Source organism: Stegostoma tigrinum, chromosome 33, assembly GCF_030684315.1.
Source record: "Stegostoma tigrinum isolate sSteTig4 chromosome 33, sSteTig4.hap1, whole genome shotgun sequence".
Lineage (NCBI taxonomy): Eukaryota > Metazoa > Chordata > Chondrichthyes > Orectolobiformes > Stegostomatidae > Stegostoma > Stegostoma tigrinum.
Genome location: NC_081386.1, coordinates 4635783 through 4658083, shown reverse-complemented (window position 1 = coordinate 4658083; position 22301 = coordinate 4635783). Strand labels below are relative to the sequence as shown.

The 22301-nt window shown below is 43.7% G+C and overlaps 1 protein-coding gene across 1 annotated transcript; it reads left to right on the top strand.

The window, feature by feature from the left end:
* The first annotated feature begins 1439 nt into the window (after nt 1–1439).
* tlnrd1 (talin rod domain containing 1) lies at nt 1440–4831 on the top strand. The gene has a single exon (XM_048562891.2). It carries the CDS (start codon nt 2714–2716, stop codon nt 3779–3781), a length of 1068 nt encoding a protein of 355 aa, XP_048418848.1. The 5' UTR covers nt 1440–2713; the 3' UTR covers nt 3782–4831.
* Nucleotides 4832–22301: the final 17470 nt, after the last annotated feature.

The window sequence follows — 22301 nt, the reverse complement described above, 5'->3', positions numbered from 1 at the left end:
GCAATGGTGCCTCCGAACATTTGACACTAAAGTTCTCAGGCAGAGCGTTCACCGACAACCATTAGAGAAGTGCGTGGTTTCATTCAACGAGAAACACTGTTATCCTTAACGGGATAGTCATGGAATTTTTCAAACACACTTGGATGTCACCTGGAAGGCAGTAGCTGAGACAAAGTGCGAAAAATATGTCCAAACCTAATAGGGCTATCCCAGATGCTGAAAATTATCAATTTTTTTTCACCCAGCTTCAATAGGTTTTGCACTGTATCTGGATGGGCGGGGTAACCACATGATCAATGACACACTATAAACTTCTAACCAATCATACAATTCCACACATTTAAAAAAAACATGAGCCGAAAATCACAAAACGAAGTGTTGGGACCTGTAGCTCATTCAACATATGTAGGGCAAAAAAAATTCGTTTGGAATAGGAGATTGTCCGAACTCAATTAAAAGTAGCTCCTAACTCATTTGATCAGCAAAATTTGATTTCCAGCATTCCTTATTTTGCCCAACCCAGTGTTAAAAATGTAAGATTGGAATGCAAAAGCAAACATTTTTTGCAACCTCAAAACAATTAATTAAAGGTCTCGGCATTGCACGGAGTTCTCAGCAGATCTCCCATGACGTGATTTGGATTGTATCAATACAGGCCTGGTAATGTGTCGAAGCTAGGTTCAATTGAGGCATTCAAGAGAGCATTAGATGATTATTCAAAGAAAAACATTGCGCAATTTTCGAGTGGTGGGCACCAGCAGAGGGTGGGTGCACTATGACCGTTCCCTTGCCCCGAAAGTCTGAAGTTCGTTGAGTTTCTGTTCTTTCGTTAGTTTCCGATAATGTTTCCGTTTGTGTGCGCGTGTGGTGGAGGGGTAGGGTAGATGCAGGTAATTGGCCCCACGTCAAATGCTCTGACAGGTCCAATACAGACGCGGTGGGCTGTGACGGCCTTCTGTACTGTAAGCATTGTGCGAATGTGATTGTTAGGACCGGGGCTGCCTGGCACCATGAATAGACCAGAGGTTCTTCGCCCCCACCCATCACCCTTTGATCGTAACGAACGAGCGGATTCCCTCCACCCAGGATAGTAGTGAACAAACGGTTCCGCTCCACCGTCCCGGACAGTAATGAATGGAGCGGCTCTCCGCCGCCCTGAATGTGACTTTCCGGACGGGAAATTCCGCCCCCTCCGTGCTGCGCTCGCCTCCCATTGGCCGCGGCCCTTTGTATCAATATTCCATTTCGAACGTCCCCGGCGGCAGACCCCGCGCTGATTGGCTGCCCGCCGCGTCACAATGGATCCTGTGTCATTTAAGTCACTGACGTCCCATTTGATGCGGGAGTTTCTGAACCGGGGGATACCGGGGCTGAGGGGAGGGGGGGGAACCGGGGGGGAAAACTTTACAGCCTCAATCTCCAGAGGGTGGGGGCGACGAATTTACCCAGGGGAAAAAGGTGGGTGGGGGAGGGGACGGATGCAAACTTTGAGAAGCCCGGATCGTTCCCAGTGGATCAGCTTGGGCCGCGTTGGGAGGCGGTAGTCTAACTTCGTCCCCGGGCCGGTAGTCGGATATGCCCACGTCGGGGGCCTGAAGGAAGGGGATGATGGACTCGCAAAGCGGGGCGCACTAACGCCGAAGGATCACAGAAGCAAAGACATTCACTCCCGGCTTCTCACAGCCCCCCCCAACCACCACGCGCGAAGAGGAAAGGGCGGCTGGGGCACCAGATTCTTCCGACGGGCGCGCCCCTTGGCCGCTTTGACTGACTGTCTTGCCTTGCGGGCGGCTGTGAAGTTAGAAATCTTGCCACCCTTCCAAAACTACTGTGAGTTCCTTCGTGTAGTACAGCTCGAGTGCAGCCACACCCTCCCTGTGCTTCCTGATAGGGGATGCAGGCTCCTAACTGAATCTGTCTGCCATTCCTATACAGCAAAAGGCACCGCAAACGCAACGGCTGACACTAGACTTGTGGGGGGTTATTACTGAACATCCGTTGGACGAAAATAAATACATCTCCTTAAAATCTCAAATCACCGAAAGAAAAACAAGGTGGAGAAAGCAAAAGTGAAGTCGCCTTGTGGGAGTTTTTTCTTTGAATTCTGGCGGAAATCTGCAACATCAGCCCCCCAAACCAGAAGTGAAATCTGATTTTCTTTTTGTGTGCGCGCGCGTGAGGGGGGGAACAGAGGAAGAATTTCTCCTTTTTTAAAAAAAAATCAACGCCCCCCTCCCCACCCCGTTCCAGATTCTCTCGTGGAAAGCGACAACATCGGAGGAACAAAATCCAACTCGAGGACAAGGATTCCCGGCGAGAAGTTAAACCAAAACAGCGTCATGTATGGAGCCAGGAGGCGGTGGAGTTCCAGACTGAGGACATGCACATTGGGTTGTGCTGGGCAGACGGATTAAGAGAGGGAGGAGTGCTCGTGTCTTTATTTGATTGTTTGGGCTGCAAGACCTCTGTTTGCGAAACCGGCGGCGAGGAACTGAGCTTGGCATCGACTGCGAATCCCCCTTTCCGTGGAGCAGGAGGGCGAAATAATTCGTTGATTGTAATATTTTGTTGGATTTTTGTTTTGCTTTCTTGGTTCACTGAGCCCTTTCCTTTCCGGTCATTGATGGGACGATGATGCGAGCGGACGGAGATCCTGGGCTCAATAGGAACGGTGCTGGTCTCCCAAGCGGCATGCGAGAGGCCGCTCGGCACTATGGCTAGTAGCGGCTCGGCCAAGTCAGGGGCGAGCGGTTCGGTTTCGGGCTCGGGTTCCCAGCAGCGGCGGAGACTGGTTTTCGTCTGCGACATGTGCAAGAGCAAGATGCAACTAGTGGCCGACCTGCTGCTGCTGTCCGGCGACAACCGCCCGGTGCACAGCGAGAGCCTGGCACCTGGGCCCGGCCAGTCCTTCGACAAGATCCGGGACGCGGTGATCGCCCGCACCAAGGGGCTCTCCATCCTCACCCACGACCTGCAGAGCCAGCTCAACCTGGGCCGCTACGGCGAGGTGGCCGAGCGCCTGGCCGAGCTCAGCGAGCTGGTGGTGGCTCTGGTCGAGTGCTCGGCCCACGCCGCTTACCTGGCGGCGGCCGAAGCTCCGGGCTCGCAGGCGGCTGTGGCCGGTCTGGTGGACCGTTACCGGCTGCGGCGGGCCCGCCACGAGGTGGAGCAGAGCTGCGGGCTGCTGCGGACGGCGCCGGTGTCCGAGCTTACCCCGCCGCTGCTGCTCGAGGTGTCGCGGGGTCTAGCGAGGGGTCTCCGCGGGCTCACTGAAGCCTGCGCTCCGGCCGGCCGAGGCAGTGGGGACCGCTTCGCCCGCGACCAGCTCCGCCTCGGGGTCAAGTGCATGAGCGCCAGCGCCGCGGCCCTGCTGGCCTGTGTGCGGGAGCTGAAGGCTCGGCCGGGTGAGGCTAGCCGGGCCCGCTGTGTGCTGTTCGGGGGCCCGCTGCTGCAGGCCGTGCACGCCCTGGTCGGCTTCGCCAGCGAGCCGCAGTTTGTGGGCCGGGCGGCGGCTCTGAGTGCCGAGGGCCGGGCCGTGCAGACCGCCGTGCTGGGCGGCGCCATGAGCGTAGTGTCGGCCTCGGTGCTGCTCACCCAGTGCCTCCGGGACATCGCGCTGCACTCGGACAGCAGCAAGGTGCCCGACTACCGGCAGCGCCTGCACCATTCGGCCCTGGCCGTGTCTGACGGCTGTAACCTGCTGTCACAGGCGCTGCGGGAGAGATCGTCTCCCCGGACCCTGCCTCCTCCCCCGCCCCTCAATTGTCACTCTGTGAATTAATCCCCTCCTTGTGGCCCCTCTCCCGCTTTCAACCTCCCCACCCCCTCCTTGTCCCCATCTCCCTCTTTCACACTGTCCCACCCCCTCCATTCCCCCAACCCCCTCTATAACCCCGTCAGTCTATCCCTCTGCACCCCCATCCCTCCTTCCTCCCCATTTCCCCCAATCCTTCCTCCCCATGCCCCCATCTCTCTCACTTCCCTATAACCCCCACCCCCTTATGCAAAAGACATTGTTTCCCCCTCTTCAATACCAAAGAATCCTCGGGCACCGACCGCTGTGTTCTGTGTGTGGAAGTTTGGGTGGGTGGGTGTTCGTTTTCCTTTCCCCTTTGCTTTTGTTTTTGGACACTTGGCACCAGACCAGGCCCTTAGGCCCACCGTGCCTCTACTAGCTCTTTGACAGAGCTTCCTGACCCAGAGACAGACGGCTTTTACACTAACCCCCTGGGGGGAGGTTTCAAACCAATCAGACCAAGACACAATGAACTGATGGAGGCTTTAATCGTGCTGGGTGCGGTTGGGATAGAAAGTCAGTGTCTTGGGGCTGTCCTATTGTTTGTTACAGTGGGGCGATTTTTTAAAAAAAGTGTCAAATTGAGTCAATTAACATCATGGTTTAGAAAGGGGACTTACCTCAGTTAACAGAGTGCACACACAAACACACATTACCAGCGGGGTGGAATGTAGCTCCGTCATGTGTGATCTATGGAGTCAAATGGTAAGAGAGAGAAGTGAGTCTGGTGTTAGCGAAAGGGAGTGTGCAGTTGTGATCGTGATCTTTTCACGTCTTGATTTTTAAAAAGTTGGGATAAAGCTGCTGTGAGTGTTTTTTTTTCCAGTTTTACACTATTTGCCAGACGTGGAAGTCGATGTCAAGTTTTCTTGCATGTACTGGAGTATTTATTTCAACATTAAAATGTTATGTTTCTCATGAGATTTTGTTAACTCTGTTTAGGAGGTTTTTTGTTCAATATTGTATAGTCCAGTTATATATCAGAGAACTTACTGTGAAAGGAATATCTGCAAATACAAGGGACTTGTATACAGAGGTTGCTGTTCTGTGTCTAACTTGAGCCTTTTTACCATGTGTTCTAATTGCAGCTAACACAACAATGTGATCTCTGTCATGAGTTGCCCCTTCCAACTAAAACTTGAGTCTTAAATGCTATATTCTTCACCGTTTAGTCTGCCTTTGTACATGTAGAAGTGTTAATAACTATAGTAGTACAGAGAAAAAATTGCAGTGTTTGCCTAAACTGACCATTTTGTCTCTGGTTACTAATATTCCTCCTCTTTTTACTTTGCAATCATGTATTTTGATTGTGCTGTGATTTGCCCATCCTTGTGCATTGCCCCAGTATTCTTCCTCCACTTCCACTGTCAGTATAAGTCAGCACAATTACATAGACTGATACAGTAACTTAAACCTGTACTCTCAATACACTGCCTTTATCCACAGAGGCACTGGCGTGTTGAAATCTTCCATTTCCTTTTGGAGACTTGTTAAAATTCATGCTTAGGATCTGGGCATCATTGATAAGGACAGCATTTTGCTGAGTTGTCTTGAATTGCTGCAGTCTTTGATACAACTGCGTAACTTATTTGGACACTTCGGAGGGTAGCTAAGAGTCAGTCATCTTGGAGTGGAGCCATGTATCACCCAGACTGGGCAACAATAGCGGGTTTCCTTCCCTAAAGGACAATGGTGATCTGAGTTGTGTTTTTGCAACAATCTGACAACTTCACAGTCACATGTACTGATGTCTTTCTATTTCCATGTGATTTTTTTCTTAAACTGAATTCAAATTCGCACATTGCCTGATGGCACTAGAACTTAATTTTCTAGTTCACTAATGCTCCATACCAAATTGTTTTCTACAATTGCTGTATGAAACTTATTTATACTACCAACTGGGGTGAATAAATGTGATAACCAGACTTGATCACCTTTGCCCAAAAAGTGAGAACTTGCATGTTTTAGGATTTCTGGAGATTTGAGATGATTTGTAGCTAGTTATGCAACAGCCAATTTGCACCCAGTGAGGTCCCACAAACAATAAAGTTATAACCAGATAATCTGTGATAAAAGTGTCGAGCTGGATGAACACAGCAGGCCAAGCAGCATCAGGAGCAGAAAGCCTGACGTTTCGGGTCTAGACCCTTCTTCAGAAAGTGTTAGTCTTGATTGAAGTATACATATTTGTTATGTCACTAGAGAGAACTCTCATTGTGAAGTAGGGGTTATTGGGCCTCAGTTTAATCTCCTGAAGAGCTTTTCTCTTTAGTTCAAACACTCCAGTCCTAGCAACATCCTTGTAAATCTTTTCTGAACACTTTAAAGTTTCATAACATCCTTCCTATAGCAGGGAGACCAGAATGCCATGCAGTATTCCAAAAGTGGCCTAACCAATGATCTGCACAGCCGCAACCATGACCTCTCACCTCCCATACTCAATGCACTGACCAATAAAGGCAAGCATACCAAACACCACCACCACCACTATCCTAACCATCTGTGGCTCCACTTTCAAGGAACTATGAACCTGCGATCTAATATCTCTTTGTTCGACAACACTCCCCAGGGCCTGACCATTAAGTGTGTATGTTCTGCCTGAATTGTCTTTCCAAAATACAGCACCTCACATTTATCTAAATTAAACTCTGTCAGCCACTCCTTAGCCCATTGGCCCATCTGATCAAGGTCCCATTGTACTCTGAGATAACCTTCTTGGCTGACCACTTTTGGTATCATATGCAAACTTACTAACCATACCCTCCTGTATTTACATCTAAATCATTGATATAAATGACAATAAGCAGTGGACCCAGAACTGATCCTTGCCTCCAGTCCGAAAAGCAACCCTCCACCACCGTTCTCTGTCTCTTTGAGCTAGTTATGTATGCAAATGGTTAGTTCTCTCTGTATTCCCTGTGATCTAATCTTGTTAACCAGTCTATCAAGTGGAACCATGTCAGACACCTTACTGAAGTCCATATAGACCAAGTTATTAATCCTCTTCATCACATCCTCAAAAGAAGGTTTAAAGGAAAAATACAAGGCAAGTTCTTTTTACACAAGCTAGTGGGTGCCTAGAATGTGCTGCCAGGTTAAATGGTAGAAGCAGCTATGATAGCAGCATTTAAAAGGCATTTAGATAGACACATGAACGAACAGGGAATAGGTCAATAGGGACCACGTGCAGGCAGAAACTGTAAGTTTAGAACAGCATTATGATTGGCATAGACATGGTGGGGCGAAGGGCCTGTTCTCGCACTGTACTGTTTTATGATACTTCCAATAGTGCAGCACTCCACAGTATCTTGCTGAAGTGCCAGCTTGTATTAAGTGCGCAAGCTTCTGAACTGGGTTGTGAGCTTACAAAGGTTTGCATGAGAGGTATGAATGCTCATATCTGTCACCTAATCAAGCTGAATTAGCTTCTTTTACAAACCATTAGAAAATTGCAAGCTTTGTAACTTCTGACGAAATATTCCACAGTTAAGGGTCAAGAGTTTCCATAGCAAAATCTGGTAGAGAAACCTTAATCACTATATAAATTCAAACACACATCTAATTCTTAGGTATGTGTGTTCAAATCCGAACACAGTAGCTTGTGAAATTTAAATTCAGTTTTAAAACAAAATCAGGAATATAAAGCCAGTCTCTGTTATGGTGCAATGAAATTACCATCAGTTACTGTAAAAATCTATCTCATTCACTGATGTCCTTTTGGGAAATAAACCATCTGTCCATACCTGCTCTAGCCTACATGTGACTCTAGATCCACAGCAATGTGGTTGACTTTTAACTGCCCTCTGAAACAGCCAATCAAGCCGCTCAGTTTAAAAGCACTTGGAGATGGACAATAAATACTGGCCTTTCTGTGAAGCCAGTGTCTCACGGAAGAGAAGAGAGTTTGAGATATTAAATTCTTTGAGTCTATTACAAACTATATATTAAAACATACTATTTACACGTCGGGTGGCACGGTGGCTCGTTGGTTAGCACAGCAGTCTCACAGCACCAGGGACGCGGGTTCGATTCCAGCTTCGGGTAACTGTTTGCATGGAGTTTGCACATTCTCCCCATGTCTGCGTGGGTTTCGTCCCACAGTCCAAGGATGTGCAGGCTAAGTGGATTGGCCATGCTAAATTGCCCATAGTGTTCAGTGGGATGGGTCTGGGTGGGATGCTTCAAGGGTTGATGGGGACTGGCTGGGACGAAGGGCCTGTTTCCACACTGTAGGGAATCTAATCTAATTTATTTTAAACTGTTTGTTCATTCAGCATTTAAGAGAGAACTTTCCTAATATTGATTGGAACCTCCTTCGAGCAGAAGATTTGAATGGAGCTGTTTTTGTAAGGTGTGTTCAGGAGGGTTTCCTAACTCAGTACGTTGACAGGCCGACGAGGGGAGAGGCCATTCTAGACTTGGTGCTCGGAAACGAGCCAGGGCAGGTATCAGATCTTGTGGTGGGAGAGCATTTTGGTGATAGTGACCATAATTGCCTCATCTTCTACATGGAGAAGATGTTGAACTAAATCTAATTTCAAACAAAACTGATTAGACATGTAAAATATCCTGTTGTCTTGGTGTAATTTGATCCAGTATCTAATGTGCTGTACAGCTTCTAACAAAAAAAATCGCATCCTATGTTTCAATCAAAAATTTGATGCAATAACAGTGATAACAGTTACAGTGCCCTGGAATACTATATCATATTAAATCTATTGTTAATACTGACTTAGCACATCACTGGGTGAAATAATTAGATTTTACAGACTTGAGTCTGTAGCAGTGCTTTAAATTCATTGATGGAGTGTGAGCAAGGCTGAAATCTATTGTGCATCCCTATGATGGTGGAGTACCTCCTGGCATTGCTGCTCTCACTGTGGTGATGGGACTTCCCAGTACTGTTAGACAGGGAGTTGTGGAGTTTGGACCCAGGTGGAAAGAACAATGACTATTATACTTGCAAGACAGGATGGTGTGTGTAACTTGGAGAGGAATGTGTTGGTGCTGCTGTTCCCATGAACCCACTGTCCTTTACCTTGTAGGTTATAGCAGTCTCAAGTTTGCAACTGAGGGAGTGTTAGCGATGTTGCTGGAGTGCTACTTGTAAGTGTCTAGTGACTGGGGTTAATTCGTTATTCTGTATTGAACTTAAACTGGACTTGCTTTGATGTAGTCAAGATATGTGTAAATGTTCCACAAGCTTAGAATGCTATGGGTATGGCATAAGGAAATATCTCTCCTGTGCCTCGGCTTTAAGCTGTAGAGCCCCTTTTATTCTTTTTGATGCTTCTTAAAATTTACATCTGACAAAGCTTTTAGCCACCTGTTCTACTAACTTCTCCTGTGGCTCTGTATTTAATTTGCCTGATAATGCTGCTGTGATGGCATTTTGCCACGTTACTGTGCAGTATAAAAGAAAGTTGTTTTGGTAAATGTGGCTGCTGTCTTCGAGTACCAAGAATAATGGATTCCGTATGTTGTATTTCAGGTCCACTTCACCTGAACGTTTGTGTGTGTGCGTGTGTGTGTCTAATTGTAAGCCCACCACTTACAGTGGGTATTGTTTGCACTGAAGTCATTGCAGATCTATCTGCACAGATGTATTGAAATAGCAACCATGACTTTAGAGGGGTATTTTAATCTATCTCATTGGGTGGAATACCAAGGTGATTGGGCGGAAGGTCAGTTTTGCATTTCACTGATTTTCACAAGGATGTAAAATCAGTGTCTGACGCAATAACATTGCTGACATGCTAGATTGAATCTCCTACTGCTGGGGTATCACTTGATCACTCTGGGGCTCTGCCCTGTCTAAATTTATCTTGGCTTGCACAGCTCTTTCATTTGAATGCATGGTATCTCTTTTCCGGCTTGACACAGGCATTCTCAAAGGGAAAAAATTGTGAGCACCCAGCCTGGCACTTTCCAAGTTACTGCATGGCCACTGAAAGTCTAGTCGTTGCAGGCCCATTGGTCAGCTGGTGACTCGACATCTTGTCATAAGCCACTGTCTGAACAAAATAGTGAGCTATGTAGTCCACTGGCCACAATGATGCCCACCTAATTGGCAGCAGCATGGTACCTCAGGGAAAATGCCTGGTTTGGTGGGTTTCCTGTGTCAATGACTGTGTTACCTGCGATCCACCACTGCTGCTAGAATATAAACTTAACATTGAAAGCTTCATTATGTTGGACAGTCAGGCATTTCCACTTGTACTAATGGAAATTGGAATTATAAAATGGTGCTCTCCTTGGTATTGGGTTGCTTTAAATTTGTTGAAGTTGCAGTTGTCGGCAGTCACTTGCTATTGTGTATGATTGTCTATCTTGGAAATTCTGTGTCACTGGTCCTGGGCTCTGTGGGTCCCTGTGTGTCTGATGAATCCAATCCTCGAGCCACAACTCCAACCACACATTTGCAAGGTGTTTCTGGGAAGCGGCATTGGCCCTTAGCCCTGAGATTACTGGCGGTCCATTCTCCGGTTCCTTTCCTGTACCACCTCTTGCCAATGAGTACTATATTCGAGTTAGTCAGATATTTGAGTGGCCCGGTACTTGAACCTCAAAACATAAGGATGCAGATACAGTAAGTGATTTTTGTTGTTTATCACAAGGGGAGTGAAGCATAAAAGTAGGAAAGACTTGCACAGTTGTACAGTGTTGAGGAAACCACATTTTGAAGTACAATGTACAATTTTGGTCTCCTTCTTTGAAAAAGGATATAATTGCATTAAGGCAGTTCAGAGAAGATTTGCTAGACTAGACTAGGACGAAGACATTCTGAGGAAGGGTTGCACAGGCTGGGCCAGTATTCATTTAGAAGAACGTGAGGAGATCTTAATGAAACACTCTAGTTCCTGCCAGGATTTGCCGAGATATTTGCTGAGAGGGTGTTCCCTGTTGTTGGAAGAGACTGGAACTTGGACAAGGTTTAAAATCAGGGGTTTTTTTGAAGCTGGTAATAAGGAGAAATTAATTCTTTCAGGATTGTTAGACAGTAGAATTCTCTTCACCAGAGAGCAGTGGAGGTGAGCTCATGGAATATTTTTAAAACAGAGCAGGGATAGGTTCTTGGAGAAACTCAGCACGTCTGGCAACATCACTTTGCAGAGAAAACCTGAATGTTTCAAGTCCAGTATAACTTCTTCAGAATGCACCTGGCATTCCAATTTCAAAGACAAATAATGCCTGACTCAAAATGTTAGCTCAGTTTCTCTCTCCACAAAGTTGGTGGAGTTGTGAATAGTGACGAAGGATGCTGTAGGTTGCAGAGTGACATAGATAAGCTGCAGAGCTGGGCTGAGAGGTGGCAAATGAAGTTTAATGTGGACAAGTGTGAGGTGATCCACTTTGGTAGGAGTAACCGGAAGGCAAAGTACTGGGCTAATTGTAAGATTCTTAGTAGTGTAGATGAGCAGAGAGATCACGGTGTCCATGAACACAGATCCTTGAAAGTTGCCACCCAGGTTGACAGGGCTGTTAAGAAGGCATACAGTGTTTTAGCTTTTATTAATAGACGGATCGAGTTCCGGAACCAAGAGGTTATGCTGCAGCTGTACAAAACTCTGGTGCGGCCGCATTTGGAGTATTGTGTACAGTTCTGGTCACCGCATTATAAGGAGGACGTGGAAGCTTTGGAAAGGGTGCAGAGGAGATTTACTAGGATGTTGCCTGGTATGGAGGGAAGGTCTTTACGAGGAAAGGCTGAGGGACTTGAGGCTATTTTCATTAGAGAGAAGAAGGTTGAGAGGTGACTTAATTGAAACATAAAATAATCAGAGGGTTAGATAGGGTGGACAGGGAGAGCCTTTTTCTTCGGATGGTGATGGCGAGCACGAGGGGGCATAGCTTTAAATTGAGGGGTGAAAGATATAGGACAGATGTCAGAGGTAGTTTCTTTACTCAGAGAGTAGTAAGGGAATGGAACGCTTTGCCTGCAACGGTAGTAGATTCGCCAAGTTTAGGTACATTTAAGTCATCATTAGATGAGCATATGGACGTACATGGAATAGTGTAGGTTAGATGGACTTCAGATCGGTATGACAGGTTGGCACAACATCGAGGGCCGAAGGGCCTGTACTGTGCTGTTATGTTCTATGTTCTAAAAATGCTTGCTGGACTTGCTGAGTTTCTCCAGAATTCCCTGTGCTTGTTTCAGACTTCCAGCTTCTGCAGTATTTTGCCTTTTCTGGGTGGGCTCTTGATTGACAAGGGAAGTCGTAGTTTGTGGGGACAGATAGTGGAGTTGAGGCTACTATCCAGTCAGCCATGATATAATCAAATCATGGAATAAACCCGAGTGTCCAAATGACTCAAAGTTTTATGTTCCCTAAATCTCTCACTAACTCTCTTCCCTTCCCTTAAAACATTACTTAAAGTCTTCTCTGACCAAGCTTTCAGTCACCCATCCCTTCGGTCAAACTCAGTGTTCAAATTTTGTTGGATAACACTCCTGTGAAGTGTCCTGAGATATAAACATTGTTATTATGTTTAAAGCTACTATACGAGTGAAAGTAGCTACAAAGTGAGTATGGCTCAAAACAGTATGATCATTTCAGTTGCAATATCAAAGTAATTTTTGGTGTTTGCATCTTTCCTGGTCATGTCAAAATGTGATCTTTATGTGAACTTCCCACAATTTTAACAGCTCGAAACCACCACAGTGGTGATACTTGGCTGTAGAGGAATTTACTGGATTTAGTGTTTAGTGTGCTGTCCCAGGAACGTACCATAATCAGATATTTGCTTGGGCAGCTGGTTTCACTGTAGAATGTGATCCTTTTCTGTATGTTTTGTGTTTTGTTGATGTTTATCCTTTTTAAATTTGAAAAGACCAACATTTGATTATAAATTAAGCTCCACCTCTTCACAATTCCCAAAGCTCTTGAATTCCTTTTAAAGCTTTGTGATTGTTGTGGAATGACGTGATGGCTAATGTGTGTACATCATGTTTGTATAAATAGTAACTTCTGAGTGCAAAAGCTCATCTATCTATGAGAAAGGTTGAGCAAGTTGGACACATGCTTGCTGGAAGGAGGAGGTAATTTTAATTGAAAAATGTGAAGTTCTAAGGAGTAAGAGGGCAGATGCTGAACAGATGTTTCCAAATGTGGGGGAGTCTAGATCTCAGGATACATTTTGAAAATAAGGGGTTTCCCAATTTAAAATGGGGGGAAAAGGGGAAATTTCTTCTGAGGTTTATTGGTGTTGGGGATTCTGTTTCTGGAGATTAACAGAGGCTGGGTCATTTAATATGTTCAAGACTACATTAGATTTTTTGATTGGGAGAATTGAGGGTTATGGGGGCAGGCATGAAAATGGAGTTAATGCCATGAACAGATCAGCCATAATCACATTGATTGGAGTAGGCCTGAAGGAATGAATGGTCTACTGCTCCTAATTCTCTGTTCTGAAATCATCTCATGCTCTGTTTATTGTTTAAGACAACTCCACCATCAAGGGATCTTGTATTTTTACCTGAGAGAGCAGAACAGTTTATTGTCTCATCTGAAAGTTACGTATACAACAGTCATAGAAACATAGAAAGACATGGACATAGAAACAGAAAACAGCAGTGGGAGAAGGCTGTTCAGCCCATCAGTTCTGCTCTGCTGTTCAAAATGATCATGGCTGATCCTTTATTTCAATGTCATTTTCCCACTGTCTCCCCTTTGCTCCTTGACAACATTAACCTCTAGAAATCTATTCCTTCCTTGAAGTGTAGTCGGTCCTACTGAAGTATCAGACTAGGTGAAGTGTTCAGGTCTTTGAGTAGGGCATGAATGTTCAACCTTTTGACTTGATTATACTACTGCTAATGCTTAAATATCACTAGTTATTTTTCAAAGGGAAAATCATTGGTTAAATCTGGAAGTGTAAATGTAAATAGTAATGGTTTGACCCCAGTGGAGGAAAGGACTAATTTTACTTAGAGAACTCACATCTAAAATACCTTTTACATTTCAATAGCAATCACTTGTGAATTCTGGGATAAGTTCATTGCTTAAAATTAAATGAATGCTGAAAAATCTAAGCACATTTTAAATCATTAAGCCAATAAATTCATTACCATAGAAGCAAAAGAAATCCCCCTCACCCTTCTTGAATGTTGAAAATGCTTCTGAATAACACTTCATGTGAAACTTATTGTTTGTCAAGCTTTAAATTCATTCTTGTTAATGTGGGTGTCACTGACAAGGCCAGCATTTATCATTTATCCCTAATTGAGAACGTGGTGGTTTTATTTATTTAACAGGTGCATCATTGCAAAGCTAAATGATTGCTTTGTCAGTGACTAGACAAATTCTGTAAGTGCACTGCAAGTTTATTGAGTCAACAATAAACTCCTTACCGATCTGGCTGTAGTTGGGATAGTCTTGGAGATCCCACTGATATTAGGCAGTTGCATGGAGGATCTAGCAGCCCAGAAATGATTTTTGAAAAGACTTCCTGTCACTGAAGGAGATAAAAACTAGCTGGAGATGCAGTGGGCTATACAATGAGAAAGTGCTTTCAAAAAAAAACTTAGGGATATCCAGCTGTGACTCTGTGGTGTTATGGGGCTAATCATGCGAGGAACACAAGCGATGGCAACTGCTTGTGGGTTGAGGTCATTGAATAAGGGCCAGCTTCACCAGTAGTTTTCCTCTTCCAACAATCCTTCCAATTATATGTTGCTGGGAGTAAGGGTTATAATAAAGAGCAATGTTGACCAGGGCAGGTGAGTCAGTCAAAGAATTAACAGTGTTGTTCATTGCAAATTGCTATAATTTTTGTAGGGTAGATTGGCACCATAGTGGGATGCAGTATTCTGTGGCCAGGTGTGTGATGCAATGAATAAAGATACTTAAGAACTTGTTTGGTGATCTCCATGAGGTTGTAACTTGTTTACTGAAGAGTTTGTTACAGGTTAGAATTTGTTCTTCCATCTTGCTGAGGTCCTGTCCCTATGAGAGGTCTGGTCAAGTCTAATGTCTTGATACTTAGTCTCTAGCTATCAAAGGTGATGCTCCACTGCTCTTAGCACTGGCATTGTGAAGGAGGAATGTGCTACAGACTTTTGTTGGTGCTTGTTTCAAGGTACAGTGGCCTGCAGTAATCTGACATTTAATACCTCTTGGGATTTTCAAACCTGTAGGCCTCAGCAACGATAAACTTGGGGACTAGATTGGAGATAAAATGTCGGTTGCTGTTTGGACAGTGTTGGGCTGAGAAGATCCCCGAGATAGTCCATTTGTTTGTTTGTTTCCTCCCCAAAGCTAAACTTATTGTCCAAATAATGTTTGGCTCCATCTACCCAGACTAGAAGCTCAAAGATGTTCGTAATCCAGGAAGGGAGAATTCCTGATATTTTGACAAATAGGCCAGTGTGCCACACTGTATTTTCCACTGCATAAAGGTCAAGCAAAATAGCTTGTTTGAGATTCCTTTGCAACCTATTTTCTATTAGCGTTCTTAGCAGCAAAGACCAAGAGTCCAGAAAACTATTTTGAGACATATGCTCAGGCCTGGGAAGAATCTATACTGGAGGAGGGAGAGTCCATTCATTGTGGTTTATGTCAATACCAGCAACACAAGTAGTGCAAGGAAAGAGGTTCAGTATGATCAATACAAGTAGCTAGACAAGATTAGGAAGCAAGATCTCAAATCTCTGGATTAATACCCAAGCAACACACCAACTCCCACAGCTACCTAGAAGACACCTCCTCCCACCCACTCTCCTGCAAAAATTCCATCCCCTATTCCCAATTCCTTTGCCTCCGCTGCATCTGCTCCCAGGATGAGGCATTCCACTCCCGCACATCCCAGATGTCCGCGTTCTTCAAGGACCGCAAACTCCGTCCTGCAGTGTTCGAGAACGCCCTCGACTGTGTCTCCCGCAACACATCCCTCAACCCCGCCCCTGCAATAACCAACCTAAGAGAATTGCCCTAGTCCAAAAAAAAAGGATGAAGGGTCTAGGCCCGAAACGTCAGCTTTTGTGCTCCCAAGATGCTGCTTGGCCTGCTGTGTTCATCCAGCTCCACACTTTGTTACCACGGATTCCCCAGCATCTGCAGTTCCCATTATCTCTCTGCCCACACACATTAGCATAGGGTAAATAAGATTATTGAAATGAATACATGGCTGGAAGCCTGGTGCAAGTGGATTCCAGTTTGTGAGACACTGGCATCAGTAATGGGAAAAATCACGGGCTGTACCAATGGCACAGTCTACATGTGAACTTTAGTATTAGCATTTGATCAAGCTGCATAAATAGGCACACAGCAAAGGTTTTAACCACCTAGACAAGGGATTAAATTTGGGAAGATGAGCTAAGGCAGGAAAGATATGATAATGATAATAATAAACGGACCATGACAGAAAGAAAGGCAGTACAAATCTAAGAGTAAATTAGCAGATACGGCTAGAAGTGACAAAATAAAATCAAAGGTTGTACATCAGAATGCATGTAGCTTTTGAGACAAAATAGATCAGATGCAAATGGAAAGCAATTGGTACACTCTGATAGCCATTACATATACATTACTGTTGGATGACATAGATCGGGTCCTGAATATTGGAGGATACATGACAATTGGGAAGACAGGAAGCTAAGAAAAGGAGGTGACTTAAGTTTAGGAAACCAAGCTATAGAAGTAGTTTGGTTAGGGATGAAAAGTGGAAATGCAAGAAGTCAGTTGTGGGAGTGGCGCATATTCAGGCTCATGGTGTGATACACTAATTTGTACTGAAGCTCCATCCATTGATACCCAGGGCCCTATTATTTGCAGACTGCAAGAGCATATCACTGTATTTGTATCAACTCAACAAAATGGGTAACAGCCATTTGCAGGTTCATTGGTCAGGGCATTGCTCAGACAAATCAGAATGAACCTGCGTAATTTAAAATTTAAGTTAATTGTCAATCATTAATTAGTGCATTCTCCATGGTAAAACCTTTACTTATCAACTAACGAGCTCTCCCATGCAGTCTCAATGTTGTGTTTCCTGCTTGAGTTGATATTCTTACGAGTTGTCTTGATGCATGCAGGAGAAAAAGCTTTGACATTTCTTTTGGTAATACTTAAGATATTATTCAATCATTATGATTGGATTTTACCTTCAATTTGAGAGAGAAAATAGAGAGCCCAAGAAGAATATTTTAAAAACTTAAATAAGGGCAGTTATGAGGCATGAAAGCAAAAATAGTTAGTGAACTGCCAAGTTAGGTTAAGCAATAGGTCAATAGTGATGCAGGTGCAAATATTCAAAGGGATAATTCAGAATGTATAATAAATATCACCAAAAAAGGATGAAGAAATCCATGGGGAGGACTCACCATCCATGGTTAACCAAAAAGAGTTAAAATATGTTATCAAAACTTGAGGAAAAGACACGTCATAGGTTTGACAGAATACAATATGTAAAACGTCTAAAAGATTAATGGGAGAAGTTAGAGTATCAGAGAAAGTTAGCTAGAAATATTAAAGAAAAAAGAGAGTTGCTCTAGCTACATAAAGAACAAAGTGAGCATTGGTCTGATGCAAAATGAATCTGGAGAATTAATTGAAAACACAGATGGCAGATGATTTGAACAGATATTTCGCATCGATCTTATCCTTGAGGATTAAAGCAATATTCCAGAAATAACTATCAGGAAACAGAGAGAAGGGAAGAACTCTAGAAAATTCCAATCAGCAAGAAAATGGTACTGAGCAAATTGTTAGAGCTGAGGCTGACATGTTTCCAGATCCTCATCGACTTCTTGGGGTCTTTAAAAGAAGTGGTTCAAGTGATAGTTGATGCGTTGGTTTTATTTCCTGATTTTTCCCAAAATGGCACAAAAGTATATATTAATTGATTTTGTTTGAACCTTAGGACATTGCATTCAGAAAATGGGTTTATTTTCTGGTTTTACTGAACTGGGATTTAAACTTAGTGCCTGTAATACTTCCAAACAAATAGTGTCGGTATGACAAAGGCTTGGTGTGGTTTTAATATCAGACATTGGCTGAGATAGTTTCAACAATAGCTATTGTGTGGTGAAGTGTTTGATTAGACATTTTGAATTGTTATATTAATTAAGGAAGGAATTGGTCCTCAACAGTGCATTGCATTGTAGCTGACCTCTCGAGTAGTGACTGTGATGACTGCTGAATTGAGGATTATGACAGTCATGATTGTGGCTGGTTTGTTTTGATTGTCCCATCAATCAGAGTGTAAAGCCTGGGAAAGAGGTTGATTCCCATCCAGGCTCCCAGAATAGTTTCTGGGGCATCGGCTGAACCTCTGACATTGTCCCATTCCAGCTTCCTTTCAGTTTAAGACACAGGAGGGTTCTGTTAATCTAGTCGTAATCATTGAGTGGAAGAGCTGCACCAGGTGGCTTGCAAGTAGCAGTGAACCTCTCAGCGATTCTATTCAAGAGAAAATAAAACACCAAAACTATACCCATATTCAACAATATCTAACCGGCCCACTTTGATGCTGTAGGAAATCTATATTTTCCTTGGTATGTGTCTATATCTCAAGTGATGCAGCATGATTTCCTGAGAGCTGGAGGTGACAAATAGAGAGACAGCCACAAGTATTTTGTGTATTCCAAAAAGCAATATCTGTTGGCAGAAATCTTCACTGTCTCATCTGAGGTGTATCATTTTCTTTTGATGCTAATATTTCCCTTTGAAGTTATTTTTCTGACTGTGGATTTAGTTAAGCAGTGTTCAGTGTTGTAATTTATCACAGCTATCAGAGGTTGGTGATTGTCCATTGATTCGCTAGATGAAGTTGTTCAAAACAGGAGGAACCTTTACAATTTGATACTGAAAGTGTTTAACAACAATTCGAGATCCAGTTTTGCCTTTAAACTGGATCAAAATGGAAGCTTTCTGGATTATCCAATGAAAGTGAAACTTTAACTGCATCGGCAAGTTAATTGAACTGCTAATCATCCCAACGTATTGGGAGTTTTTTTAACATCCAGCAAAACTTTAAACTTTTTGCATCTCGTATTGAACATATTCAGAGGTGGAGTGTATGGACTCCTAGCAGCCAGCCCTGGACTGGCAAATACTCTCACATGGTGAGGCTGGATAGTTAGAATTGAACGTGAGAATAGAGTCAGTTTTTCCTCTCTCTACCTCGGTTTCTCCTTCCATCTTGGGCAAATGAGAATTTGGATCATAGGGCTCTGTAACAAATCTGAAATAAAAGCAAGTGCCTGTAAGACCATAGGTCTGTGTGGCTCTGTAAAGACCAATGCAGATTAGTGCTACAGCTGTGGAAGTTTCTCCTCACCAAAAAACTGGTGAAAATGTTATTTTTGGTGAAAATACAAAGATTACAAAGAGATCTTGAGGGGTGTCCTCAAGTTTCATGGTATTCAGGGTGAGGACAGAAAGTGGAACCTGCTTTGTGTCATTTTTGGGAACCGTAGTTAGATAGCATCATACAGTACAAAAGAGCCCCTTCTGCCCATTAAGTCTGCACTGAAAAACTTTTTTTAACTCTACACAAGTCCCACTTGCTAGCATTTGCCCCGTAGCCTTGAATATGATAATTCAAATGCTCATCCAAATTTTTTTTTAAAATTAAATAAAAACTTTGAGGTTTCTTGTCTCAACTGCCCTCCCAGGCAGTGCATTCCTGACCCCCACCTCCTTCAGGGTGAAAAAGTTTCTTCCCCCCGCCGCCTCAGATTCCCTCTCAACATTCTGCCTTTTCACTTTCAAGTTATGACCACTTAGATATTTCTGATCAATTGGTCAGAGATGTTACGATATGGCATTGGAGCAAAAGGGACTTGAACGCAAGTCACCTGGACCAGAGGTAAACACTGCACCACAAGATCCTTATGCACCGTTGATACTGACCCTTTAATTAAGGGGAAAACCTGCTTTCTATCCATCCTGTCCATGCCCCTCAACCTTATACACTTCCCCCAGGTCCCCCTTCAACCTTCTCTGAAGAAAACAAATCTAAGCTTATCCAACCTCTCTTCATAGCTGAAAATTTTCCATCCCAGACAACATCTTGATGAATCTCCTCTGTTCTTTTATACACACAGCTGACCAGGAATATCTCCCAGTCTTACAACCTGCTACTGACAGTGTTGGAAGAATTTGCCAATTGATACACAATCTTTTTAGTCAATTTGTGAACGCACCTTCCCTGGCCACTCAGTTCTGAGGCAGGAGTTGAACAGAGATCTTCTTGCTTACAAATAGCTTGACAGCTGCTGAAGTATTTTTGAAGTGCAGTCAGTGTAGAAAACACAGCAGCCAATTTTCACACAACACTCTTCCACAAGCAACAATTGTAATAATGACCAGATAACCTATCATTGTGTTGCCGACTAAGGGATAAGTATTGACCAGGACACCTGGGTAACTGTCCTGCACTTTTTGGAAATAATGAGGATGGGTATGTCAATCTAAGCCGTAGGTGTGAGCCTGCTGCCACAGTCAAACCAAACCGTCAGAACAGGTGCTGACAGTTGTGCTATCCTTTTGTGTTATGCTTTTTTAGCTGTCTGCCCCAACCCCACTTTTCCCATAGGTCCAGTTATTATAGTGCAAGTTTCTATAACAGTGTTGTGCTGGGACACAACTATTACATTACAACCCCCTGTGCTCCCTTGTCTAGTTAATGCTACCAAATTGCATCACCTCACACTTATCAGGGTAAATTACACCTGCATATGCAAACACCACAAGTCTATGCAAATCTTCAGTTGGGAGGTAACTTGTGCCATGCCTCAATCCTGCTGCAGTCATATTTGCTCCTTTGCCGACTTTCCCATGTGATGACTTTGAATAGTTAGTAAGTTTGTGGATGACACCAAAATTGGTAGTATATTGAAGGAGGTTATCAAAGATTACAGAGAGATCTTGATCAGTTGGGTCAATGGGCTGAAGGGTGGCATGGAGTTAATTTTGGATAAATGTGAGGTGTTGCATTTTCGTAAAACCAAAGAGCAGGATTTATACAATTAAAAGTAGGGGCTTGGGTAGTGTTGTAAAACAGAGACCTAAGGATTCAGGTACATTATTCTTTGAAGTTAGCATCACATGTAGACAAGATGGCATTTAGCATGCTTGACTTCTTTGCTCAGATCTTTGAGTATAGAGTTGAGACATTATATTGAGGTTGCACAGGATGTTGGTAAGGCCTCATCTGGAGTATTGTGTCCAGTTCTGGTCACCCTGTTACAGGGAAGGTATTAAGCTGGAGAGGGTTCAGAAGAGATTTACCATGATGTTGCCAGGAATGGAGGGTTCAAGTTATAAGGAGAAGCTGGGTAGGTTGAAACTATTTTGACTGGAGTGTAGTTGGTTGAGGGGTGACCTTCTGTAGATGTTTATAAAATGATGAGAGGTATAGATAATGTGAATGGCAGGTGTCTTTTCCCTAGGGTGGGGTTTTTAAAACAGCAGAGGCCATATTTTTAAAGGTGAGAGGAGTAAGGTTTAAGACATGAGGGCATTTTAATTTTTACAGAGTAGTTAATTGTGGAATGAGCTTCCAGAGGAAGTGGTAGGTGCAGGCAGTTACAAATGTTTAAAAGCCATTTGGATAAGGAAATAAAATGTTTGGAGAGCTATGGACCAAGTGCAGGTATTCAGGATTATGGTCAATGTGGACATGTTGGACTGAAGGGTCTATTTCCATGCCGTACAACTATGAATCACCATAATTGAGGTACATGGTTGAATGCCTGTGAAAAAAGAAATCTGACTATCTGACTGGTCAGGACTAAACTTACATATGAAGAATAATCAGGAGTAGGTCATTCAAACCCTTTCAGCCTGTTCTACCATTCAATAAGATCAAAGCTGATTTGATTGCAAATTCAAATCCATATTTGTCTTCACCCACTTTACTTATCCTAACCTATGACATCTACCTTAATATTTGAAACTGTTTCCACAGCCTTTTCCAGAAAGAGAGTTCCAAAGATTCACCATCAGCTGAAAAGAAAATATCACCCCATATCTGATTAAAATGGGTGATCCCCATGTCTAGATTCTTCCATAATAGGAAATATTCTCTCCATATCCAGCAGGTCAATCAATTCCAGTGGAGACCAGCCCAGCCAAACTTTCAAGACAACCCACCCATTCATTTATTAATAGGCATGAGTCCAGTAAAACTTCTCTGAACTACCTTCTTAAAGTTATATCCTTCCTGAAATAAGGTGACTAATACTGTACACCATACTCCAGACTAGATCTCGCCAGTGCCCTGCATACCTGGAACATACCCTCTATTTATCTCAAATCCACCTTGTGGAAAATAATCCCATTCAATGTGTTTTCCTAATTACTTGCTGCACCTGCTTACTAACCTTTTGGGTCTCAAGGAGGGGTTGCAGTACACACAGATTGTAATGTTTCCCTCAGTTAATGCACTGTTTAGATATCACGGTTTCTTCCATTGAAAATAACCTGGACATTACAGACTGACATTAGCCAATATATGATTTTCCCACGCACTGTAATTTGAGAACATGTTTGATGTA